We start from the raw sequence: 24,207 nt of genomic DNA on the forward strand, positions 1-24,207 counted from the left end.
CCGCCACTATCTACTAGGTCATTTATATATATATTATTAAAAGCAATGGTCCCATAACACTCCCCTGTGGCACTTTTTTAACGTCTGTAGACGTCTCTCCATTGAGAACAACATGCTGTGTTCTGTTTGCTAAAAACTCTTCAATGCAGTCACACAGCTGGTCTGATATTCCTTAGGCTCTTACTTTGTTTATCAGGCGACAGTGCAGAACTGTATCGAACGCCTTCCAGAAGTCTAGGAAAATGGCATCTACCTGGGAGCCTGTATCTAATATTTTCTGGGTCTCATGAACAAATACAGCGAGTTGGATCTCACAAGATCGCTGTTTCCGGAATCCATATTGATTCCTACAGAGTAGATTCTGGGTTTCCAGAAATGACATGATACGCGAGCAAAAAACATGTTTTAAAATTCTACAACAGATCGAAGTCAGAGGTATAGGCCTATAGTTTTGCCCATCTGCTCGACGACCATTCTTGAAAACTGGGACTACCTATGCTCTTTTCCAATCATTTGGAACCTTCTGTTTCTTTAGCGACTTGCGGTACACGGCTGTTAGAAGGGAGGCAAGTTCTTTCGTGTGCTCTATGTAGAATCAAATTGGTATCCCATCAGGTCCAGTGGACTTTCCTCTGTTGAGTGATTTCAGTTGCTTTTCTATTCCTTGGACACTTATTATGTCAGCCATTTTTTCATTTGTGCGAGGGTTGAGAGAAGGAATTGCAGTGCGGTCTTCCTCTGTGAAACAACTATGGAAAAAGTTCTCTCACCACAACAGTTTGCCCACTGTGTGTAGTTATATAGATTGTGAAGTGAGTGAAAGCTAGTATGATTTTCTGAATTAAATTACCAATAGTACCCCTGTCTCCAATTAAAAGACCAATGTCATGAAAATGGCTGCTGAACTCAATATTCATCTAGAGAACTGCATGTGACAGAAATAGTATAAACAAAAGATTCCATACAGTTGCTATCACCAAATGTCTTTTAATGCAGAAAAATGAAAAGACGTGGCTCCAATTATCCACAAAGCAGAGAACGTAGAGTGATGACCGGTGCAAACAAGTAACATGGTTCAGTGATTATAATTGTCCGCCACTGCGTGCTTATGCACACAGAACCTCATAGGAGCATACAGCCCAGAAATATTCTTGCAGCTGTAATAGCTGTATTATGATTTTCATTGAGTCTTGTAGTCACACTGAACGATGGGTAGCTGATAGGAACTATGAGACTCTCAAAGACAATACCTAATGTTGTATCCATTTTTCTAGTATCCATGTCTCTTCCAAGATGATGCCATCCAACACTCATTTGGTTGGGAATGTCAAAAGTGGTTTTATTAGCACAAGGAAGTAACATACCATCAAAAATTTGACTGGGTGAAAAATGCAGAGCCCATTTTTCCCCAATGTCTATAAATGAACTGAAACAATTTCTTTTCAAATAATTGTATAAAATTTTAATGATAAGTATTTGCTGATCACCAGTAGTAATTCTGCTGTTTTGAATACAAAGTCTTTGTTAATATTATTTTGACAAGGTCTCAAGCTACTTTATTGTAGATGTAAAAGTGCAAAGGAAGGAACTGTCTGAGTTTTCAAAGCCTATATAGAGAGACGCTGAACGAAACACATTTGGTAGTCAAGAGAACCACAGTATAATATTGTCGAATTATCTTTCACAAAACCCCAAAGAAATTCCCATCATATGCAAAGGCTGTTAGTGGCCCCAAAGTGTCCAGTCACTCGGGTATGAAACAGGAAATGAAACTGAGAATAGCAAAACAAAGGCAGAAATGGTTAAATCTGTTTTCAAATGTTTCTTTACAAAGGAAAATCCAGGAGTACTGCCCCAAATTCATTCTCATACCAGTAAAAAGATAAGTGAAATAGATGTTTGTGTCAATGGTGTAGAGAAACAGCTGAAATCATTAAAACTGAACAAAGCCCCAGGACCTGATGGAACTCCCATCAGATTTGACATTCAATTTGCGGCTGAGTTAGCCCCTCTGTTAACTACCATCTGTCGTAGATTCCTCAAACAAAAATCTGTCCCCGGTGGCTGGAAGAAAGCACAGATCACATCCGTTTACAAGAAAGGTAGAAGTGCTCCACGAAACTACTCCCCATTATCCTTGACACCTATTTGTTGTAGAATCTTAGAACCTATTCTAAGCTCAAATGTGAGATACATTGCACAGAATGACCTCCTCCATGCCAACCAGCATGGATTTCAAAAATGTAGATCACGTGAAACCCTACTCACACTTTTCTCTCTTGACATTCTAAAACTGTCAATCAAAGCAGTCCTGTACATACAATACTTTTTGATTTTTATTAAAAGCAATTGACTTGGTACCAGATCTGTATTTATCATCACAAATACTATCATATAGGATATCGGACGAAATATGTGAATGGATTGAGGGTTTCTTTGTAGGGAGATGCCGCATGTTGTCTTGGTTGGAGAGTCATCAACAGATGTAGAACTAACTAGGGGTTTACCACCCCAGGGACTTGTGTGTTGGGTTCCTTGCTGTTCATGTTATATATTAATGATCTTGAGGACAACATTAAGAGTAACGTCAGACTTTTCACAGGCAATACAGATATCTACAATGAAGTACAGTCTGAATGAAGCTATACATATATTCAGTCAGACCCTGGTAAGCTTTCAAAGTGATGCAATCATAAGCAGCTTAAATGTTCAAAGATGTAAAATTGTGCACTTCACACAAAAAGAAAAACAAATATATTATCCTACAAATATAATATTAGTAGTCACAGTTGGAGTCTGTAAATTCAAGTACTTGGGTGTAACACTTTGAAGGGACATGAGTGGAATGAAGAGACAGGCTCAATTGTGGGTAAAGCAAGTAGCAGACTTCAATTTATTGGTAGAATACTAGTGAAGTGCAATCAGTTTACAAAGGAGACTGCTTACAAACTTGCACCAAATAGGACTAGCAAAGACTACAGAGACTAGCAAAGACTAGCAAAGACTACAGAGAAGGGCAGCAAGAATGGTCACAAGTTTGTTTGATCTATGGGAGAGTATCACAGAGATGTTGAAGGAACTGAACTGAACTGAGAATGCTTGAAGTGAGACAGAAAGTACCCTGAGGAAGTCTACTGACAAAGTTTCAAACACCAGCTTCATATGATGTCTAGGAATACATTATAACTTTGTACACATCACACTCATAGGGATTGCGAAGATAAGATTACGTTAATTACAGCACACACAGACATTTAAACATTCTCTTGCTCCAAACATGAGTGAAACAAGATAAAGCCCTAATAACTGGTACAGTGGGACGTATTTCCTACTACACACTTCACAGAGGGCAGATGTAAATGTAGGTCTGATTGGCTGCCTCTAAGATAGTCGGCTGCCACATAGGTGCAACTTTAAATGGCCAAATAATCAATACAGGGAATGCATGCACTTATTCAGTTGCTCTACAGGTGTGAACAGAGCCTTTCTTTATGCTGGTTGTACTTATGTTTACACTGCCTACCTGGTAAGTCACTGGTAGCTCCTTGTGTTCCGTGTCAGGGCAGGTCTACTCCACATGACTTGCTGTTGCCAGAAAGTCATCTGTTAACTTTCTCCTATTTGTAGTAGCATTATGATTACATATCACCACATTCAGAATATACAAAACTGGGCAAACAGGGTACTGGAGGAAAAAAACTTATAATTATTACTGATATTTGTTTTATGGGCATTAGACCTTGGTCCAAGGCATAATTCTCTGCCTAACATGTTGCCTTTCAATACTGCAGACATTATCAGAGGCTTTAATGATTTAGAATGCAGTTAGAGTCTCAAACAATTATAACAATTGCAAGAATTGAGAAAAAGATTTTATTTTTTTTCTAAAACTTTTACACGTACAAAACATCCAGGGCCTCACATTATTTACATATGATAAATGATAAATACATAAGAATACCTATACTACACAGTCCTGACGAGAACTACATGCAGTAAGACAATTTATAATAATGTACACAATACATAATATTTCTGATATAGTAAACCCTATTGCAGTTGAGATACAGATTGTTTTCTGTTAATTTAAAAATGTGCAACATCAGGGTAAGTAGCAATACACAAGTACAATGGGCTTGAAGCTCCTTACTTTCAAGCTCATTAATAAACCTTACTGTAAGCTAGATGAAGAATCAAAACTTTCTGTATATCAAGAGGGAACTAACAAAGTTACATTGTACAGTATACCTGCACTCAGAAAAGAAATTGCATCTTTATAATGCATGGAGTAACTAAATGATCTCATGGACATGAAGCGTAGTTTTCATTTTCCTCTGTGACTATGGAGAGACCATTTCAGTTAGCTAGTTTGAGTCCATGAACTTTAAATTTGTATATTGATGGCAACAAATGACTAACACTTCCTCCACTTAGAACAAGTCTGAACCAACAATCTAGATCTTTGCAGTGTTTTACATAGCTTTTCTTTTAACACTTGTATTTCGATATACATCATCTCAGAAGGAAATCTTTTACAGCTACTTGTGCTTGAATGGCAACAGTTATTATCAATAAATATATCACAGTAAGCTTTTATCATAGGATTAAAAAATGAAACTTATGAGCAGCAGAGTTGTTACAACACCAACAACTGTCCTAACTTTAATTTGGATATTAAAAGGGCAGTAAAATTTTTCCTTGATTATTTTTATTCTACATATAGTTTCCACACAAATGTTAGTGCTTTTTCCCCACAACTGTGTGTAGTCCTCTCTATCGCGCAGAAAATTGAAAGTTGTAATCACATTCATAATATCGAGCTGTATGCTGCAGTATGCATGAAGGCTAGAAGTAATTTTCAAGATCAGTTATAATTTATAGGCCTTCAAATTGCAGGAAACAGATTTACTCAAGTACATAACGAAAACTTAAGTAAATCACATTGCGTAGTGGGGGATCACTGTTTTGCAATATAAGAAGGGACATGAGAGCAACAGGCATCACCTTCAGTTGTTATAAATACATCATCTGATGCAACACTTAACAGATGATACAAAATACAACTTAAAGTACACAAATGGTCCCAAAATGCAGCAAAAGTCTCGAGTTAGCGATGCTTGCGTCTATGCCGACCATGTCGGCCGGCTGTGCTTCCTCCACGAGAAGCTGCTGTAGATGGCTCGGGCACAACTATTTGCCCCTCTGCTATTTCATCACGGTCTGACGACTCTGATATCTGCTTCTGAGCTTCAAGGTAGAACATTACATCTCTCAGTTGCTCACGTACCTCAGCAAGTTCCTACAAATTATAGCAACAAAATTAGTATTGCAAGTGAGATTACACATGAAAAATAACTTGCAGCCTGGAGCACAATACTGATCTCTTCATATATCATTTAATTAGATATTGTGCCATACAATTACAGTGTGTCAATATAAGAGGGTTGCAAAATGTACTAAGCAGTACTTGGGGTTTTCAATTTTATAAAAGCTTGGGATCCAGACCCCAATTACAAGATTATGCTGGCCATGTCATCTGTTAGTTGAAAACATAAGTTGTATATGTTTTGTGGAACAAAACCATGCAAATGGTGCAGTAGATGCCACTATCTAAACTTGGCATATAAATAGCGGTACGACACCAACAATACTTCCAATTGCAATATCCAACAAAGAGACTAGGCCAGCCATCAAAATATCAAGCAAAAATTGGAATCAACACATCAGCTGGATACCAAAATAAATATTGTCAACCAATCATATCAAAAGTCCCTTTTCAGTGACTTGACTAAAATATGAGACTAGCAAATGGAAATCCACCTCTTAAGGAAGGAGGAGGGGACAAGAATGTGTGATGGTACAAGCCACTGTTTCATAATTGTAAATTACTAGACTGACTGACTATCGAGGAGGAGGGGGATATTTATAAGTAAAATGCTGTTGGCAGAGTTAAATGTTTGTTTCAGGTGCCTCCTGTAATGCAGTATGGTGATGTATTCAGCAAGTATTTAGCACAATCCATCAATAGCCTTCTTGCACAGGAAGACACCACAAAAGATAACACTATCTGTGAAGCACTTGTTTCAGTTAAAAACTCGATTTCAGCTTGGTTTCAGTATAGAATTTTGCACTGAGCTGGTACATACATCGTATCATATCACTTTTCTCTCACAATGAATAAAATAAATACATGGTCTCATGACCTTAATGGCTATTTTGATCACTTTGAAAATTAAATTGTGTTTAAAATTTCCCTGAAAAGAGAAAGAAGAGACAAGCATATTCCTTGCATACACACACTCTGAATGAAAATGAGCAAGAATATTATACCTCTATGAAATATACCAAAAAATTAAAGGAACAACAGTACAAGAACAACTAACCATTCCAAATCAAAAACAGATGCTACTAGCCTGTTACTTATCTGATACATAAACGAACCTTGTCCTTTTCTTCTCGGTAAGTTGAAAACTGTTTCTCCAGCTGCTGGAATTTGTCCTGCCAGGCAGCCTGATTTTCTCGCAATGCTTTTCCCATCTGGCGTTCCTCCAGGAGCTCAGCTCTTGCCGCTACTGCTCGAGCATTCGCTTGAGATAGCTGGAAAAGAAAGAACACCACATACTGAATGTGAGACAACTTTGCACTTAATACAGATGCAGTGTGGACTACCTCAATGAAGCTCAGTTCTTGTCTTGTCTTTGTAGAGTGACTAAGAACTGTAAGGTAATTCATTGTCACACACATATATGAATGAAGCAGTCAATGTTAACTTTCTCTTTTTCAAATTTCAATATCTGATAATGCAAATCTGTCAATGCAGTAATCAGTCACCATCAATTCAGAAATAACGATCTCAACTAATTTCAGAGAAATGTTGGTTGGTGTGGGGGAAAGGACCAAACAGTGAGGTCATCGGTCCCATTGGATTAGGGAATGATGAGGAAGTAAATGGGCTGTGTCCTTTCAAAGGAACCATCCCAGCAATTGCCTGAATTGATTTACGGAAATCAGGGAAAACCTAAATCAGTATGGCCGAGCGTGGGTTTGAACTGTCATCCTTCTGAATGTGAGTCCAATGTGCTAACCACTGTGCCGCCTCACCTAGTCAATGTGAAATGTATTTTGAGTAGTGAGATTTTGTCTCAATTTCATCTGCACATTTTAGATTCTTTAAGCAAGCTATCTTTTGTGTGTGTGTGTGTGTGTGTGTGTGTGTGTGTGTGTGTGTGTGTGTGTGTGTGTGTGACCTTTCTATGTGCCTGATACATCACTATAGAAAGAAAGTGTCCTGAAAAAAAAAAAAAAAAAAAAAAAAAAAAAAAATTAGGACAGTTACATCGCAGGAACATAGACTGCTGACGTAGTGACTTTCGGGGGGAAAAATAGGAGAGAGACAGCACAACTGTAATAGTGCTGGTCCAGCTTTTATTTGGCTGAAACCAAATATGGATCAAAGAGAAGTAATGAAATTGTAGAAGTGAAAACACACAGAATGTAAACAGGAGGAGTCATTCTAAAGAATTTATTAATACATATCTACATGGATACTCTGCAAATCACATTTAAGTGCCTGGCAGAGGGTTCGTCGAACCACCTTCACAATTCTCTATTATTCCAATCTCATATAGCGTGCAGAAAGAATGAACACCTATATCTTTCCATACGAGTTCTGATTTCCCTTGTTTTATCATGGTGATCATTTCTCCCTATGTAGGTCAGTGTCAATACAATATTTTCACATTCGGAGGAGAAAGTTGGTGATTGGAATTTCGTGAGAAAATTCGCTGCAATGAAAAATGACTTTGATTTAATGATGTCCACCCCAAATCCTGTATCATTTCAGTGACACTCTCTCCCCTATTTCGCGATAATACAAAATGTGCTGCTCTTCTTTGAACTTTCTCAATGTACTCAGTCAATCCCATCTGGTAAGGATCCCACACCGCACACAGGATTCTAAAAGAGGACGGACAAGCACAGTATAGGCAGTCTCTTTAGTAGATCTGTTACAATTTTCAAGTGTCCTGCCAATAAAACACAGTCTTTGGTTAGCATTCCCCACAACATTTTCTACCTGTTCCTTCCAATTTAAGTTGTTCGTAATTGTAACTCCTACGTATTTAGTAGAATTTACAGCCTGTAGATTTGACTGATTTATCATGTAACCGAAGTTTAACGGATTTCATTTAGCACTCATGTGGATGACCTCACACCTGTTGTTATTTAGGGCCAATTGCCAATTTTCACACCACACAGATATCTTTCCTAAATTGTTTAGTGGTTTGTTTTGATCTTCTGATGATTTTATTAATCAATAAATGAGAGTGTCATCTGCAAACAACCTAAGACAGCTGCTCAGATTGTCCCCCAAATCATTTAGATAGATAAGGAACAGCAAGGGGCCTATAACACTACCATGGGGAAGGCCAGAAATCACTTTTGTTTTACTCGATGACTTTCCATCAACTACTATGAACTGTGACATCTCTTACAGGAAATAACATAACTGAGACGATATTCCTTAACCACGCAATTTCACTACAAGCCGCTTGTGTGGTACAGTGTCAAAAGCCTTCCAGAAATACGGAATTAATCTGAAATCCCTTGTCATTAACGCGTAAATGTCTGTGCCCCTCACATGTTGTTATAACAATCTGCACTGAAAATTGTGCAACGGAATAAAATGGTGAACGGCTTTTTTAGGTAACATTATTTTATCAACGTCGGCTTTTCTTTTAAATCAATGGAACGTGGTTGCTTATTACGTTAGCAACGAAGTGCTTCTTCACCAACAGAAGCTGTCATGTTTGATTTTAGTTATCTGAAATCCTATTTTGTAGTGACATTATAGACTGCATTTACAGTTTAATTTTAAAGCATTCATCTGAGAAACACTGAGATATTGAGATGCTGTTGCACATACTTGTCAGTTACTTTACTGAAATTTTAAATGCAAACATCCTTTGGTTACACTTTACTGTCATCATTATTAATGTTGAATGAAACATCGCATTTACTGTCAGCAGTCACTGTTTATTTATTTCCACAATGCATTTCGAAGGTTTAAACCTCCATCATAAGATGAATTTATTTACATTCATTTGGCATATATGTGTTGTGTTACGACTTTGGAGTGATCAAAGGCTTCTTCCTCTGTCATCACACATCACACACACCATCACACTTTGTAAACTCTGAGGGAACAAAGATGGCACCTAGAAACTAATATGTGCACTTGTGTTACTCTTGTTCACTATTTTGGCCCTATCATTGTGCATGCAAGTTATCTCCAAAAGTTTAACCCCTTAATGCCAAGTGTCTCAAATTTACATCTTACCAATGCTGTGCTAATAGTTGGAGGGTTAACTGTTTCTGAATGCCAGTGCTGATAGATGCCATTTCTTGATGAAACTACCAATAATTCTGACAAGTGCTGCATTCTCGTGAATGTTGTGGGTACCTCTAAAGCACCACGATGTTTCATTTTTATCTTTCATCTAGAAATTAATTCACGCGTTAATGGGTTAAGGCACATGCTGGAATCATCTGCAAAAAAGTAAGCGACATGTGGCCGAAATTGTGAACAAAAAATAACATAAGTGAACTTGTTCATTTCTAGGTGTCATCTTTGTTCCCTCTGTGTCTACAAAATGTGATGATGTATGTCATGTATTATTACAAAGGAAGAAGCCTTTGATCACTGGAGCCAGAGCCACAGGTTACTCCAAAGTCATAACAAAACACATATGAGATGTGCTCAAAGAGTAACAGGAATTTATTCATCAACAAGAATACCCCTCAGATATACTACATTTGTGCCAGCACTTTTCCAATCTTGAAAGCACTCCTGGAACTCACTTTTCTTTATGGTGTTCAACTCCTTCAGTGGTTCTGTTTTTATCTCATCAATGGAGGTAAAAGATGTCCTTCCATGGTTCTTTCTGCCTCAGGTATAGAAAGAAGTTGCAGGTGGCCATGTCAGGCAAATACGGTGGGTGAGGCAAAATAATGGTTTAGTTTTTTGCCAAAAAATCACAAACAAGCATTGAGGTGTGAGTGGGACCATTATCATGGTGCAGTTTCCCCAAGTGGTTATGCCATATAGGATATACTGCAGGAAGAGTTCCCATCTGCACAATTCTGAAAAGCTGGTGTTGGTAGGAAGGCTCTACATAGCACAGGCTTTTCACAACATTGTCATTATTCTATCCTCGATTTTCCATTGTTTGAAAGGATGAGTCTCATGGTCTTGGAAGTATTAAAAGGGGGTTAAGATTAAAATTATACATACATCTAAATTGCTGGCTAGAATAATATTTGCCAGAAAAAATAATAAGAGGTAATGGGTAACGATCAGTTACAATTTTGGATAAGGTGAAAACATCGGTTAAGTAATAAAACTCTTACACAGTAAATCATTAAGACACTTCCGTTTAAAGCCCTTTCCCAGGTAAAATATTATTCCACATTAATCTCACATACACTTCAGTAAGAGCTTACATAAAGAAGTTTTCTCTCTCTCTTTTTTTGCATAAGATGCAATGTCTTCCAATCAGTAGCACACCCTTGAGAAGTGCCAGGAGGCTCATACATGAGCCTAGACACTGACCGAACAGACCATGAAGGCCCAACGGTACCAACCGGCTGCTGTGTCATCCTCAGCCCACATGCATCACTGGATGCAGATATGGAGGGGCATGTGGTCAGCACACCACTCTCCTGGCCTTATGTCAGTTTAAGAGACTGTATCTGCTACTTTTCAATCAAATAGCTCCTCAGTTTGCCTCACAAGGGTTGAGTGCACCCCACTTGCCAACAGCACTCGATACACCAGATGGTCACCCACTCAAGTGCTAGCCCAGTCCAACAGTGTTCAACTTCGGTTATCTGACAGGAACCGGTGTTACTACTGTGGCAAGGCCATTGGCCATGCCTGAGCCTGCTCATGCATAATGTTTGACTCAGCAGCAGCACATGAAAAACTGTTAGAAAAAGGATACCTCCCGCCCAGCAACAGCTGCTGACCACATTCCTCAAGCAAACAGTAGTCTGTATCCTCCAAACACCCACCCAGTTCTGACAGAGTACACGTTGAGGGAACTATACTTGTATTGTCATTCATGCAAAGTAAAGTGTTTAGTGATTTGTGCAATGGATGCACAAAAAACAAAAGGAACTATTTACAGCTGCTAAGAAATTGCTAATCATATCTAAGTATGAGGAAAAAAGGTCGAATTCACAATAACAATTTGCAAAATCTCTTGGGATCTTGTCTTTGATGATGCGAGACGTTCATAGCAAATGAAAGGACTCTCAATAAATTGCTTGTGAGGCAGAACTAAAGTGAAATCTGGAAGATGAACTGGGTGGTAAGATGTTTCAATACCACTGATACAATGAGCTACAACTGCATCAGTTTCTCTAAGTGGACCATAATTCAATGGTATTAATATAGTGCAGAGAATCATCTTCCACAGTGGTTGCCTATAACATACTGATGATGAGTAACTTGCCAATTTGGAGCAATGGAGTGTGCATTTTGTTCAATATGTCCACTGGAATCAAAAGACTGGAACATTCATCTTGGCATCTGAAGATGACCCATTGCTTGAGAAGGTCCAGATAATGGTGCAGCACTACAATGTCCAGCTGTATGTTCCTCCTCTGATGCAGTGCTACAAATGCACGCAATTTGGACACATGTTTATTCAATAGAAAGGGACTTCAGTTGTCAGTAATTTCTTAATTTATTCCATGACCAGTTTTGATGCATAAAGCTTCATCTTCAAGTGCCACCAACTGCAAATAAGAGGAGGGGCTACTAGTGTTTAAATACTAGGAGGTTGACGTACAAAAATGAAAGCTACAGTTTTGAAAAGTGGTGTACTCGTATAATTATGTGAACATAAATGTGTGGCAGTTAGGCCAGTCTGTGAAGAGGGGTCGCACCCATGTCAAACACGTGTGGACAAACACACACACACACACACACACACACACACACACACACACACACAAACTTTGAACTCAATAACAATGTAAACATTAAGTACCATATATTTTGGCAGATACCATGATAGCTGAAGCATAAAAGGCATGCAAAATCAGGGTCATCTTATACAACAAACATAAAATCTAGATTGAAATGTATATAAATTAAAACTATTTTAAAATAAATCACTCATCAATGCATTTAAAATGCTGCAAAATCCTCATAATCATTAATTAAGAAAAGCAGCTCCTTGAGTACATCCTCACTTTGGTTGTTGAGCAGCTTGTCATAAGAGCCCCATTCTGCACCTTGTGAATCAACTTTCACTTTGTTGTCAGTATTACATAACAAATTGTCCTCAGTGCCATACATAACACTAGAAATCTCACACGTCTTGAAGCATTTGATCACTGATTCTACTGTAATTTTTTCCCATGATTTGATCACGAAATCACACAAAACGTCAAGTGATGCTGCCCGCATAGCTCCACCTTTCATATACTTTTTGCCATGTATCATCCAGTTGCTCCATTTGAATAGTTTATTCACAGAAATGCCTAAAGGTTTACCACCTGGTGTAACAGCAATCTTAGTATTGCTTCGTGCTATGTGATTTTTGGTGTTCTCAGTTATGTGACTGCGAAACATATCCCACACCAGCAAACTTGATTGATTTAGTAGAGCACCTGGTTGCCTCCGTCACACATTTTCCATCCACAATTTCACACCATTCTTGTCCATCCATCTCTTTTTGTGAAAATGTACAAAAATGCCTGGTGAAAATTTTATTTTAGGAAAGGTTTTCTGCTTGAAAATGACCACAGGTATAAGATTTGTTCATCTTCCATGCATGTTAACACTACGTAAAACTAATGTTTTCATGGCCTGTACTTCTGACTTGAACAGTTTTTATGCCTTTTGTTTCCACAGTTCTGGTGTTTACCATATTGTAGTTCATCAGTATTTCATCCATATTTCCAATATGAGATAGTGGAAAGTTATATTTTTCCCTCATACAAATAATAAACTTATGAAACTCGTAACTTTATTGTGAAGATGTTTCAGTAATTTTTGTGCAATTTTTGTTTTCTGCCTATTACCATATTTTTTCTGCTTATGAAATGACTGCACCAACGTACTGTTTCTTTAAATTCTTTGCCTTGCTTCAGATTGGCTCGTGACAACTTCAATGCATAAACCCTAACCATTTTTCTTGTTACAACATAATAATTCTGCCTCTGGTCTTGCATCCATTCTGCAACACAATTTTCTAAACTTGGCCAGCAAGCTGTTCTATTAGAGAGGAACACTCTTTGGCATTTTTTTAAAAAGCATCTCCAATCTTTCATCAGTCTCTTACTAACTTCTCTGTTATAGCAAAAGCCTTTGCTGCAACAAAACTGTTTTGATTCTTCAGCTACTTTATGACCTTTTAACTTGAATCTTGCTTTGTATTTCCTTCTTTTTGTTGGTTCTATCTTTGGGCACACACTTTAAAAATTTTACACCTGTCTTGAGGGTGGAAAGAGGAAGCCATGGTTGAGAGCCCGGGCCCACCTCTTTTATATGGCACCCTGAAGGTAGCGTTCAGCAACATCCACAGTTGAGGAGCAATAGTAGCTGCAAACGTCATCAGCATACAGGGAGGGCAACAGTGTCGACCCCACAACTGCAGCTAGACCAATGGTCGCCACTAGAAAAAGAGACACGCTCTAACTTGAACCGAGAATGTGTGGTGGGGCGGCAAGAAGTTCTGGACAAATATCAGGAGTGAGTCCTGGAGACCACACTCATTTAGGGTAATGAGTATGTGATGACACCATGCCTTTTGCAAGTTATGATAAGATGTTGCTGCTGGGCTAAAGCTCAGCAGATAGCAGATTCCAGGCAGACCAAACTGTCAGCAGTAGAATGGTCTTTACATGAACTACCCTGGAACAGAGCCAAAAGACCCTCAGACTCAATGTACTGACACACCAGTCATACTTTCAAAAAACCAACCTCTAATTAGTACTTTCAAGAAACCTACCTCCCACAACAGAGCCAATGACTGGAGTCACAACTGCAGTTTGCATATGGAGTCCCTCTTCTCTGAACTCTTATCTTTCCCCAATATTATCTCTTCTTTGGGAGAAATCACGTATACCTGCATGGTGTAACCCCATCCTCAGATCTGTCTCAGCCTATTTTTTACACTGAAAGACTCTGTAGACCCTATGGCTTTTTGCTGCCTGTTCCTGTGCATCCTTGATGGATTTCTGGACTCAGAGGTGGTGAACTCTGATGGCTTTATGGTGACAGATGAACTGTTTTTGCGTACCTACAAGCAGAGTGCAGAGAACTATGCTCCCTGCCGAACAGCTGCAGTGTATTCACTGCATGGCCATGGTTCGAGCCCTCAGTCACTTTTGTTCTTACACCAGAGAGACATTCTTAATCGGCAGTGACTCCCTGAGCAGTCTTCAGGCTGTTAACCAGTGCTACCCTCAGCATCCATTTGTTGAGACTATCCAGGATTCCTTTATGACCTGCAGCAAGTTAGATGGTCAGTCATCTTCGTATGTACCCTGGACATGTGGGGATCCCAGGGAACAAACATGCTAACCAGTTGGTCAAGCTAGCTACAAGCATGAGACGGGGCACCAGAAGTGGACATTCAATTGACTCACTGTGCCGTCAATCGTTGGAGGCTTGGAATATAAATTGGTAAAGTCTGGTTTTTCCGAATACACCGCACACCATAAATGAGACTATGAACATGTGGCAGTCTTCCCTTTGTGCTTCTTGCAAGAAATCTATTGTTCTTTAATGGCTTCACATTAGCCACACTGCCCCCCCCTCCCCCCCCCCCCGTCGGTGTGGTGCGCATCTGATAGTGGCCCATATCTTACTGGAGTGCCCCAATTTGGCCACCTTACAATGAAACCTTCAACTTTCTGACAAGTTATCTCTGGAGTTCGTGGACTGACGCCAAAGTGGCTGGTCTGGATTTACGTTTTAACCACGAAAGTGATTTTTCCTCGTCTCCATGGCTTAGGGCACATTGGCCTTGCCGGCTGCTTGAGGGATTGGAGGGGTGTCCTGTAACCTGATCCAAATAAGGAGGGACATGGCTCCTACCCTTCCCTCCTTTTTAATTCTTCTTCTTCTTTTCCATCTGTAGTTGGTTTGATGTCTTGTTATCATTGTTCTCTTTCCTGAGATTTTATCATCTTGTCCATCTAGCTAGTTTTCTTTTGGTAAAGAAGGGTGTGGAAGCATCGGTATAATGCAGATAGCGCCTCTCCCATGCATAAAGTGCCTGCTGCTTTCTGGGTGGGGCAACTCTCCCTCTTCACCTTGTTACACGTGTCTCACTTCCACTTGGTTCTATCTCTTTGTTCTCTTGATTCTTGGATATAATATGCTTCATTAGGATTTATCTTTTGCGTCCTTCCTCTCTGGGGACTATTCCCAGACTGACACCAAAGGATTGATGGACTGGTGACATTGCAGTTTGGTCCCTTTATCTCCATCAATCCAATCCAGTCCAATCGAAACAGTTTGTTGGTAGTAAGCCTCATCTGTCACTAGAGGGTAGGTAAAGTTGCAGCTGTATACATCATTTGGTTTCATTGTCCCAGCTGATTGAAGCAACATGTTCGCATTTATTTCGCAACATGGAAAAATTACTTGAAATATGGGAGCAAACAGTAACTGGAGAGTACTATGTGTCGTTATTGCACTGGTTGAGTGAAGAAATCAAGGAAGAAGTCCTCATTTGAAAAAGATCCTCTTCCATGATGACAATACCCGAGTGCACACCTGCACAGTTTCTTTGGCCAAATTTATGCAATTAAAGTTTGAATTATTGCAACATCCACCATAATCAGTGGATTTGACTCCAGTGCCGCCCCCCCCCCCCCAAATTAAGGATGTACTGAATGACCATCATCCTTGTTGCATATAACCAATATTCTGAAATGTTTCAAGTGAAATGTGTACTGCAACATTACCTTTTTATCCATAGCTTGTTTCTCTCGTGTCAGCGTTGCCAACTTTGTCTGGAGCCGAGCATTTTCCTCAGAAAGTTTACTGACCTTTTCCTTCAGTTCAGATGCCTAAATAAAAAGACACATCCATCTTCAAAATGTCTCCTATTTCAAATGGCAGTAACTACACAAGATCTAATTCAATTATTTGTAATAATGCTTTCAAGTGTGGATAACTGAACATCAAACAAGTACAAATTATTGACTTCCTTAAATACACTTAAACTCATCTCAGTCTTACCTCCAAGTACGCTTGCTGCTCTATATGAGCTAGTTTATCTTCAAAATAAAGCCTCTGTGAATCCAGCTGTGATGTCAGGAGGTATGTAAACTCCAGCTGGACAGAGTCCATCTTTTCTTCACACTGCAGATGAAATCAAAACTTTGAGTAACGATCCTTTGATTTCTCTAATGCTATTCATGAAATCATATGCTTGGAACATAATTTATACAATTCACAGGACACATGAAATGGAGGAGAAAAATGCCATAAGATCTACTTCCTTTGAATTCCAGTGCATGGTGCATAAACACACACACACATTATGGTGCAGCAGTGTTAGCCACAGAAGATAGTTTCAAGAAGCAGACCACTGTCATGGGCTTGTTACGTGCCTATCTGTTGTAAAATACTTCCTTGTAAATGTGACTGATCGTATGCCATCTCATTAGTTACTTATTTTTCATCTACGACTTCCTGATATCATTACAATATTAATTAAATTCATGAACAGCAACCTATTCCAGCTTTCCCCTTTAAATTTCTGATATTTTTGCTTACACTACTTTCTTTCATACGCTACAGTATTTTGCAATCAGTATGCTAGAGATACATCTCATAAAAGTAAACAAATTGTGTTTTTTACATTAAAGCAATACATTATTAATTTTACAAAATAAATAACAAGAAAACACACCAATTTCACAACTAACTGGGATTTGCTAAATATAATGTAAGAAATTTATATGTTAGCTATACGAATGACTTCCTTATTTAATATTTACATCTTAGTGTGTACCTTTTACACAGCTCAATTTCTCTGAAGCTCAGAAACCACTTACTCATTTTCTGCAGTTCATGTATTTTAGGAAACTATTAATTTTTACCGAGGAAACTAGTAATTTTTACCATAGGTTTTCGTGTTGCCTTAATAGAAATCTCATTTTGTTGTATCTGCGCCAATTCTTATGGGGTGTTAACAACTTTTTAGCTCAACAGACTAAAAGATAATCAGCCGGTTTAATTTAAAGTTGTTTGTTTGCTGTCTCGTAATACAGTGCACCAGCCAAAATGCAGCCCCACTGTGAATGCTGTTCTCAAACAAGTGATGAGTTGGTTGAAATTCATAAGCAGCTGGAAATCGCCCTGACTACTATCAAACGATTGGCAGCTGCTGCAAATTGGTGTGTTGGACGAGCCCCTAAGAGTCATGTACCTGTGATATTTTTACCAGAGGTACCTCAAGTACTATCCTCTCTTGTGGATCCTATCTCCTCTGCTGAAAGTACAGGATTTGTCATTACCAGTCCACCTAATTGTGAGTAGCTTGTCAAAGGCAGGTGACCTGTACCTGCTGGATGGGACCAAGGAGGACTCAGCGTGTTGTACCGAACCCTCTAACCAACAACTTTGAGGCCCCCTATCTTTCACTGAAACTGGAACTAAGTCAATCAGACTCACTTCACCTATTTTGGGGAAACCTGTTGTGTCCAGTGTAAGGAGGAGGCAAATACAAAGGGGTGGGTCTAATAATTGTTGACAGTCCAAATATTCGGCAAATGATGGTACACCTTAGGGAAATGGCAGCAAGGGATAGGAAAGGACACCAGATGCACTCAGTGTGTATGCCATGGGTTCTAACTCAACATGTTAAGAAGCTGTTATGGCAGCCATAGAGGGAACAGGTCGCAACCAACTGCAGATAGTGACACACATTGCAACAAGTGATGCTGTTATCTGGGCTCCGAGGTCATTCTGGGGTCATTCCATTAACTGGCAGAGAAGGTTGCAAATACCAGCCTTGCGTATGGAGTTTCAACAAAGCTCACACTTTGCAGCGTTGTCCTCAGAACTGATCGACACTGTTTAATTCTGAGTCGAGTGGAAGGACTAAACCAAAGACTTTGAAGGTTCTGTGACAAGCTAGACTGTGACTTCATGGACTTGCGTCATAGGGTTGAGAACTGTAGGAACCCCCTAAATAGGTCAGGTGCGCACTACATGTCAGAGGCTGCTACTCAGGTAGCTGACTGTGTGTGTGTGTGTGTGTGTGTGTGTGTGTGTGTGTGTGTGTGTGTGTGGAGTGTGCACAAGGGTTCTGTAGATTAGGTGACACTCTATCCAACCAAGATAACGATAGCTGTACGAAACCCGGATGTGTCAGTGTAAGACAGAAAGAAATGCCTCCCATAGGTGAGAATGTTAAAACCCTAACGGTGAATGCTGAAGCACTTGCAACAAAGTGTCAGAGTTCAAAGTGCTCATGAAAAGTGGTGAAGCTCACATAATGCTTGGTACAGAAAACTGGCTGAAACCTGAAATTGATAGGAGTGAGATTCTGGGGGAAAATTTAAGTGTATATTGAAAGGATAGGCAAATGGGCAATGGAGGTGGTGTATTTATCACAGTACACAAGAAACTCAAATCCACTGAGATAGAAATTGAAGCTGCATGTGAGATTGTTCGGACAAGACTCAGTATCAGGGATGAGCATAAAATTATAATTGGATCCTTCTATAGCCTACTGGACTCATATCCTTACTTATGTAACTGAAAACTTTAAAGAACACCTCAGTTAATTTGTATGTAAGTTCCCAAATCACATTGTAATCATCGGTTGAGACATTAATCATCCAACAATTAATTGGGAAAATTACAGTTTTGTTAGTGGTGGGCGTCATAAGACATCCTGCGAAACTTTACTAAATGCCTTCACTGGAAATGCCCTAGAACAGATAGTTAGGACCCCACTTATGATGGAAATATATTGTATCTAATGGCAACAAACAGACCTGACCTCTTTGAGGATGTCCACACCAAAACAGGTATAAGTGACAATGATGCAGTTGTGGAGACGAAGATAACCAAAGTACAAAGGACAACTAAAATAAGCAGCAAGATATAAAAAATCAGTAGTGTCATATATCAATGAGGAACTTTAAGCTTTCAGCGTAGGTCAGGAGCATGTAGAGGAACTCTGAATCAAGTTTAAAAGAATAGTTGACCATGCACTGGATAGATATGTACCCAGTAGAATAGTTCATAATGGGAGGGAACCTCCATGGTATACAGAAACCGCAAAGAAACTTCTAACACAGATTACTACATAATAGGCGTAAAACAAAGCGTAAGGCTACAGATGGAGAGATGATGAATGAAATGCATTTGGCTGTCAAGAGAGCAATGCGTGATGCCTTCAATGACTGTCATAGCAGAACACTGTCAAATGACATTTCACAAAATCCAAAGAAATTCTGGCCATATGTAAAGGCTGTCAGTGGCACCAAAGTTAGTGTCCAGTCCCTAGCGACTGAGGCAGGAATTGAAATTGAGGGTGGCAAAGCAAAAGCTGGAATGCTTAACATCATTTTCAAATGTTACTTTACAAAGGAAAATCCAGGAGAACTGTCCCAAATTAATCCTCGTACCACTGAGAAGATGAAAGAAGTAAGTATTGGTGTTAGTGGTACTGAGAAACAGCTGAAATCACTAAAACTCAACAAAGCTCCATGCTCCAATGGAATCCCTGTCAGATTCTACACTCCTGGAAATGGAAAAAAGAACACATTGACACCGGTGTGTCAGACCCACCATACTTGCTCTGGACACTGCGAGAGGGCTGTACAAGCAATGATCACACGCACGGCACAGCGGACACACCAGGAACCTCGGTGTTGGCTGTCGAATGGCGCTAGCTGCACAGCATTTGTGCACCGCCGCCGTCAGTGTCAGCCAGTTTGCCGTAGCATACGGAGCTCCATCGCAGTCTTTAACACTGGTAGCATGCCGCGACAGCGTGGACGTGAACCGTATGTGCAGTTGACGGACTTTGAGCGAGGGCGTATAGTGGCCATGCGGGAGGCCGGGTGGACGTACCGCCGAATTGCTCAACACGTGGGGCGTGAGGTCTCCACAGTACATCGATGTTGTCGCCAGTGGTCGGCGGAAGGTGCACGTGCCCGTCGACCTGGGACCGGACCGCAGCGACGCACGGATGCACGCCAAGACCGTAGGATCCTACGCAGTGCCGTAGGGGACCGCACCGCCACTTCCCAGCAAATTAGGGACACTGTTGCTCCTGGGGTATCGGCGAGGACCATTCGCAACCGTCTCCATGAAGCTGGGCTACGATCCCGCACACCGTTAGGCCGTCTTCCGCACACGCCCCAACATCGTGCAGCCCGCCTCCAGTGGTGTCGCGACAGGCGTGAATGGAGGGACAAATGGAGACGTGTCGTCTTCAGCGATGAGAGTCGCTTCTGCCTTAGTGCCAATGATGGTCGTATGCGTGTTTGGCGCCGTGCAGGTGAGCGCCACAATCAGGACTGCATACGACCGAGGCACACAGGGCCAACACCCGGCATCATGGTGTGGGGAGCGATCTCCTACACTGGCCGTACACCACTGGTGATCGTCAAGGGGACACTGAATAGTGCACGGTACATCCAAACCGTCATCGAACCCATCGTTCTACCATTCCTAGACCGGCAAGGGAACTTGCTGTTCCAACAGGACAATGCACGTCCGCATGTATCCCGTGCCACCCAACGTGCTCTAGAAGGTGTAAGTCAACTACCCTGGCCAGCAAGATCTCCGGATCTGTCCCCCATTGAGCATGTTTGGGACTGGATGAAGCGTCGTCTCACGCGGTCTGCACGTCCAGCACGAACGCTGGTCCAACTGAGGCGCCAGGTGGAAATGGCATGGCAAGCCGTTCCACAGGACTACATCCAGCATCTCTATGATCGTCTCCATGGGAGAATAGCAGCCTGCATTGCTGCGGAAGGTGGATATACACTGTACTAGTGCCGACATTGTGCATGCTCTGTTGCCTGTGTCTATGTGCCTGTGGTTCTGTCAGTGTGATCATGTGATGTATCTGACCCCAGGAATGTGTCAATAAAGTTTCCCCTTCCTGGGACAATGAATTCACGGTGTTCTTATTTCAATTTCCAGGCGTGTATAATGAATTCTTGGCTGAGTTAGCCCCTCTTCTACCTATAATCTCTCATAGATTCCTTGAACAAAAACCATGCCCATTTCTTGGAAAAGGCACAGGTCATAACCATTTACGACAAGGGTAGCAGAAATGATCCACAAAACTTCCATCCAATATCCTCGACATCGATTTGCTGTAAAATCTTCGAACATATTCTGAGCTCAAACATAACGAGATTTCTTGAACAGAAAGACCTCCTCAATGCCAACTAACATGGATTTCGAAAACATCGATCATGTGAAACCCAACTCACACTTTTGTACACACGACATACTGAAAGCTTTGGATCAAGGCAACTAGGCAGATACAGTGTTTCTTGATTTCCAAAAAGCATTTGACTCGGCATCACATCTATGCTTATTGTCAAAAGTACGTTCATGTGGGGTATCAAGTGAAATTTGTGACTGGATTGAGGACTTTTAAGTAGGGAGGACACAGCATTTTGTCTTGGATTGAGAGTCATTGTCAGATGTAGAACTAACTCTGGATGTACCTCAGGGAAGTGTGTTGGAACCCTCGCTGTTTACATTGGATATTAATGACCTTGCAGACAATACCAACAGTAAAGTCAGGCTCTATGCTGATGATGCAGTTATCTATAATGAAGTACATCTGAGAGAAGGGGCATTAATATTCAATCAGATCTTGATATGATTTGAACATGGTGCAGAGATAGGCAACTTGCTCTACATCAGGGCTTAAAAACTGGCCGGTTTTGAGCGTGAGTACTCGCTTCTGCTCAGGCACGTGCTCGCGAGCAGGTGCAACATCGCGGAGTAGGGAGGGAGGGGAAATGCGCACGCACGTTTGAAAAGGGCCGCAGCGTGTAACTTTTAAAGTACTACAATCAGCTCTAAGAGTCACTTCGCTGGTTAAGAATCATGTCAAGTCGCTGTTGTCTAACCACAACCATGCTTTTGCAGTTCAACCCCCATTAGGAGGAATTGTATCTGTTTACAGAAAAAGATGGTGTTGCAAAATGTTTAGTATGTCACAAAACGCTGAATTCTTTTAGGAAATTTAATTTGCAGCGACATTATATGTCGTACCATGCAAAAGACTACGGAACTGGAAAATGTGATGGACCAGATCGTGCACAGGAAGTTATTAAACTTAAAAGGAAGCTATCCGAAGAAGATCTGGACGACGAAGAAAAATCAACTGAGGCACCTCTCAGAGTGAGTTACAAAACTGCTTTGCTTTTAGCAAAATCCCTGCACCCCTTTACTGATGGCGATTTAATAAAAGAATGTTTGGTAGTTGCAGCGGAACATTTGTGTCCATCTCAAGTTGAACAGTTTTGGATTGTGCCATTATCTAACATGACCATTATGCGTTACATACAGGAGATGGCAGACGACGTCCAGAGCCAGCTTGCAAATATCTGTAAAGATTTTATGGCGTATTCTCTAGCTCTGGACGAAAGTGTTGATATCACTGGAACAGCGCAGCCTGCCATATTTATTAGAGGTGTTAATAGAGATCTTCAGGTGAGGGAGGAGCTCTTCGATGTAGTAGCCATGAAGGACACTACAACCGGAGGTGATATTTTAAGTAGTGTTGAAGAAAGAGTTGAAAATATAGGATTGTCGTGGAATTCTTTAGTTTCAGTGTCTACAGATGGTGCACCAGCGATGACAGGGAAAAAAAATCAGGTTTCGTTGCACTATTGAAGAAGAAAATGCAAAAACTGACCGTGCCGAAATAAATAAGGGGCGTTCACTGTGCGATCCACCAGGAAAACTTATGTGCAAAGAGTATCACTCTAAAAAATGTGATGAGTGTTGTTGTTCATACAACCAACTATATAAAAAAGCATGGGCTACAACACAGGCAATTAAAAAGCTTTCTTGAGGATGCAGAAAGCCAGTATGGTAGCCTGCTTTATTACAGCGAGGTCCGCTGGCTTAGTCGTGGCGAATTATTAAATCAATTTTTTTTTTTCCTATTAGATGAGATAAATATGTTCATGGAAATAAATAACATGTGTGTTCCTGAATTGAAATAGCCTTCATGGAAATGTAATCTCACGTTCTTAGCAGATTTAACCAGCCATCTGAATGCTTTGAACATTTCACTACAAGGTAAAGATCTGCTAATTACTCATTTTATAGATTGAATACGAGCTTTTAAAATGAAATTGACACTTTGGGTGAGTCAGCTGGAAACAGGAAATCTAGCTCATTTTCCTAAATTATCATCCATGCAAGATGTTCACAAAGACTGTGCACGTTATTCACATAGTTTAGTTGCCCTTAAGGAAGAATTTGATCAACGCTTTCAAGATCTGACAGCACTAGACAGTGATTTTGATCTGTTCTCCTCTCCATATTCAGCAAATATTGAAGAGATTCGTCCTGAGCTGCAACTAGAAATTATTGACCTGCAGTGTGACAGAGAATACAGAGACAAATTTCAGAACAAGAAAAACATTTTGGAATTCTACAGACACTTCCCTCAGGATAGATTTCCTTGTTTGCACGAACTGGCGGCTACAATAATATCAATGTTCGGTTCCACTTATGTTAGTGAACAACTGTTCTCTGCAATGAAATGTAACAAGATGTGCCTGAGAAACGCATTGTCTAATCGAAATTTAGAATGCATGCTGCGCCTACAATGCACAAGAACAATTACTCCGAACATTAGACGCAATTGTAAAGGGCAAAAAGTACAAGATAACCGAGAATCCCACACTTCAGTGACACCTTTTATTGTGTAACAGTTCACAAATTAATACGAATGTAGAGGCATACACTAAGCTAATAAAATTATGTGGCACGTGTACATTCTCCTTTATTTGTTTCATTTGTGGCAGTAATAATTCGTGAGTGATATCCCTGCAGGTGGCCGCAGATTTACATTGACTGGCGGCAGCTGTTGTGTGACCCACGTGACTCTCCCCACTCTCCGCTCTGGTCCGGTAGTGGGGGTAGCGTGCTCGCGCTGCTCCGTGCTCGCGCTT

General features: G+C 40.4%; 1 protein-coding gene across 2 annotated transcripts in view; it reads right to left on the reverse strand.

Annotated features, from left to right (window-relative positions):
• Positions 1 to 3,882: 3,882 nt before the first annotated feature.
• Positions 3,883 to 24,207, reverse strand: part of LOC126101631 (BRCA1-associated protein) — a 144,327-nt gene continuing 124,002 nt past the window's right edge. For both annotated transcript variants that reach the window (XM_049912317.1, XM_049912316.1), the window contains exons 8-11: positions 16,265 to 16,387; positions 15,988 to 16,092; positions 6,442 to 6,597; positions 3,883 to 5,299 (exon numbers count right to left, since the gene is read on the reverse strand). In XM_049912317.1, the coding sequence (XP_049768274.1) occupies positions 5,108 to 5,299; positions 6,442 to 6,597; positions 15,988 to 16,092; positions 16,265 to 16,387 (576 nt within the window). In that variant the 3' untranslated portion in view covers positions 3,883 to 5,107. The remainder of the gene's footprint in view (positions 5,300 to 6,441; positions 6,598 to 15,987; positions 16,093 to 16,264; positions 16,388 to 24,207) is intronic.

This window comes from Schistocerca cancellata, chromosome 9 (genome assembly GCF_023864275.1).
Source record: "Schistocerca cancellata isolate TAMUIC-IGC-003103 chromosome 9, iqSchCanc2.1, whole genome shotgun sequence".
In the NCBI taxonomy this organism is placed as follows: domain Eukaryota; kingdom Metazoa; phylum Arthropoda; class Insecta; order Orthoptera; family Acrididae; genus Schistocerca; species Schistocerca cancellata.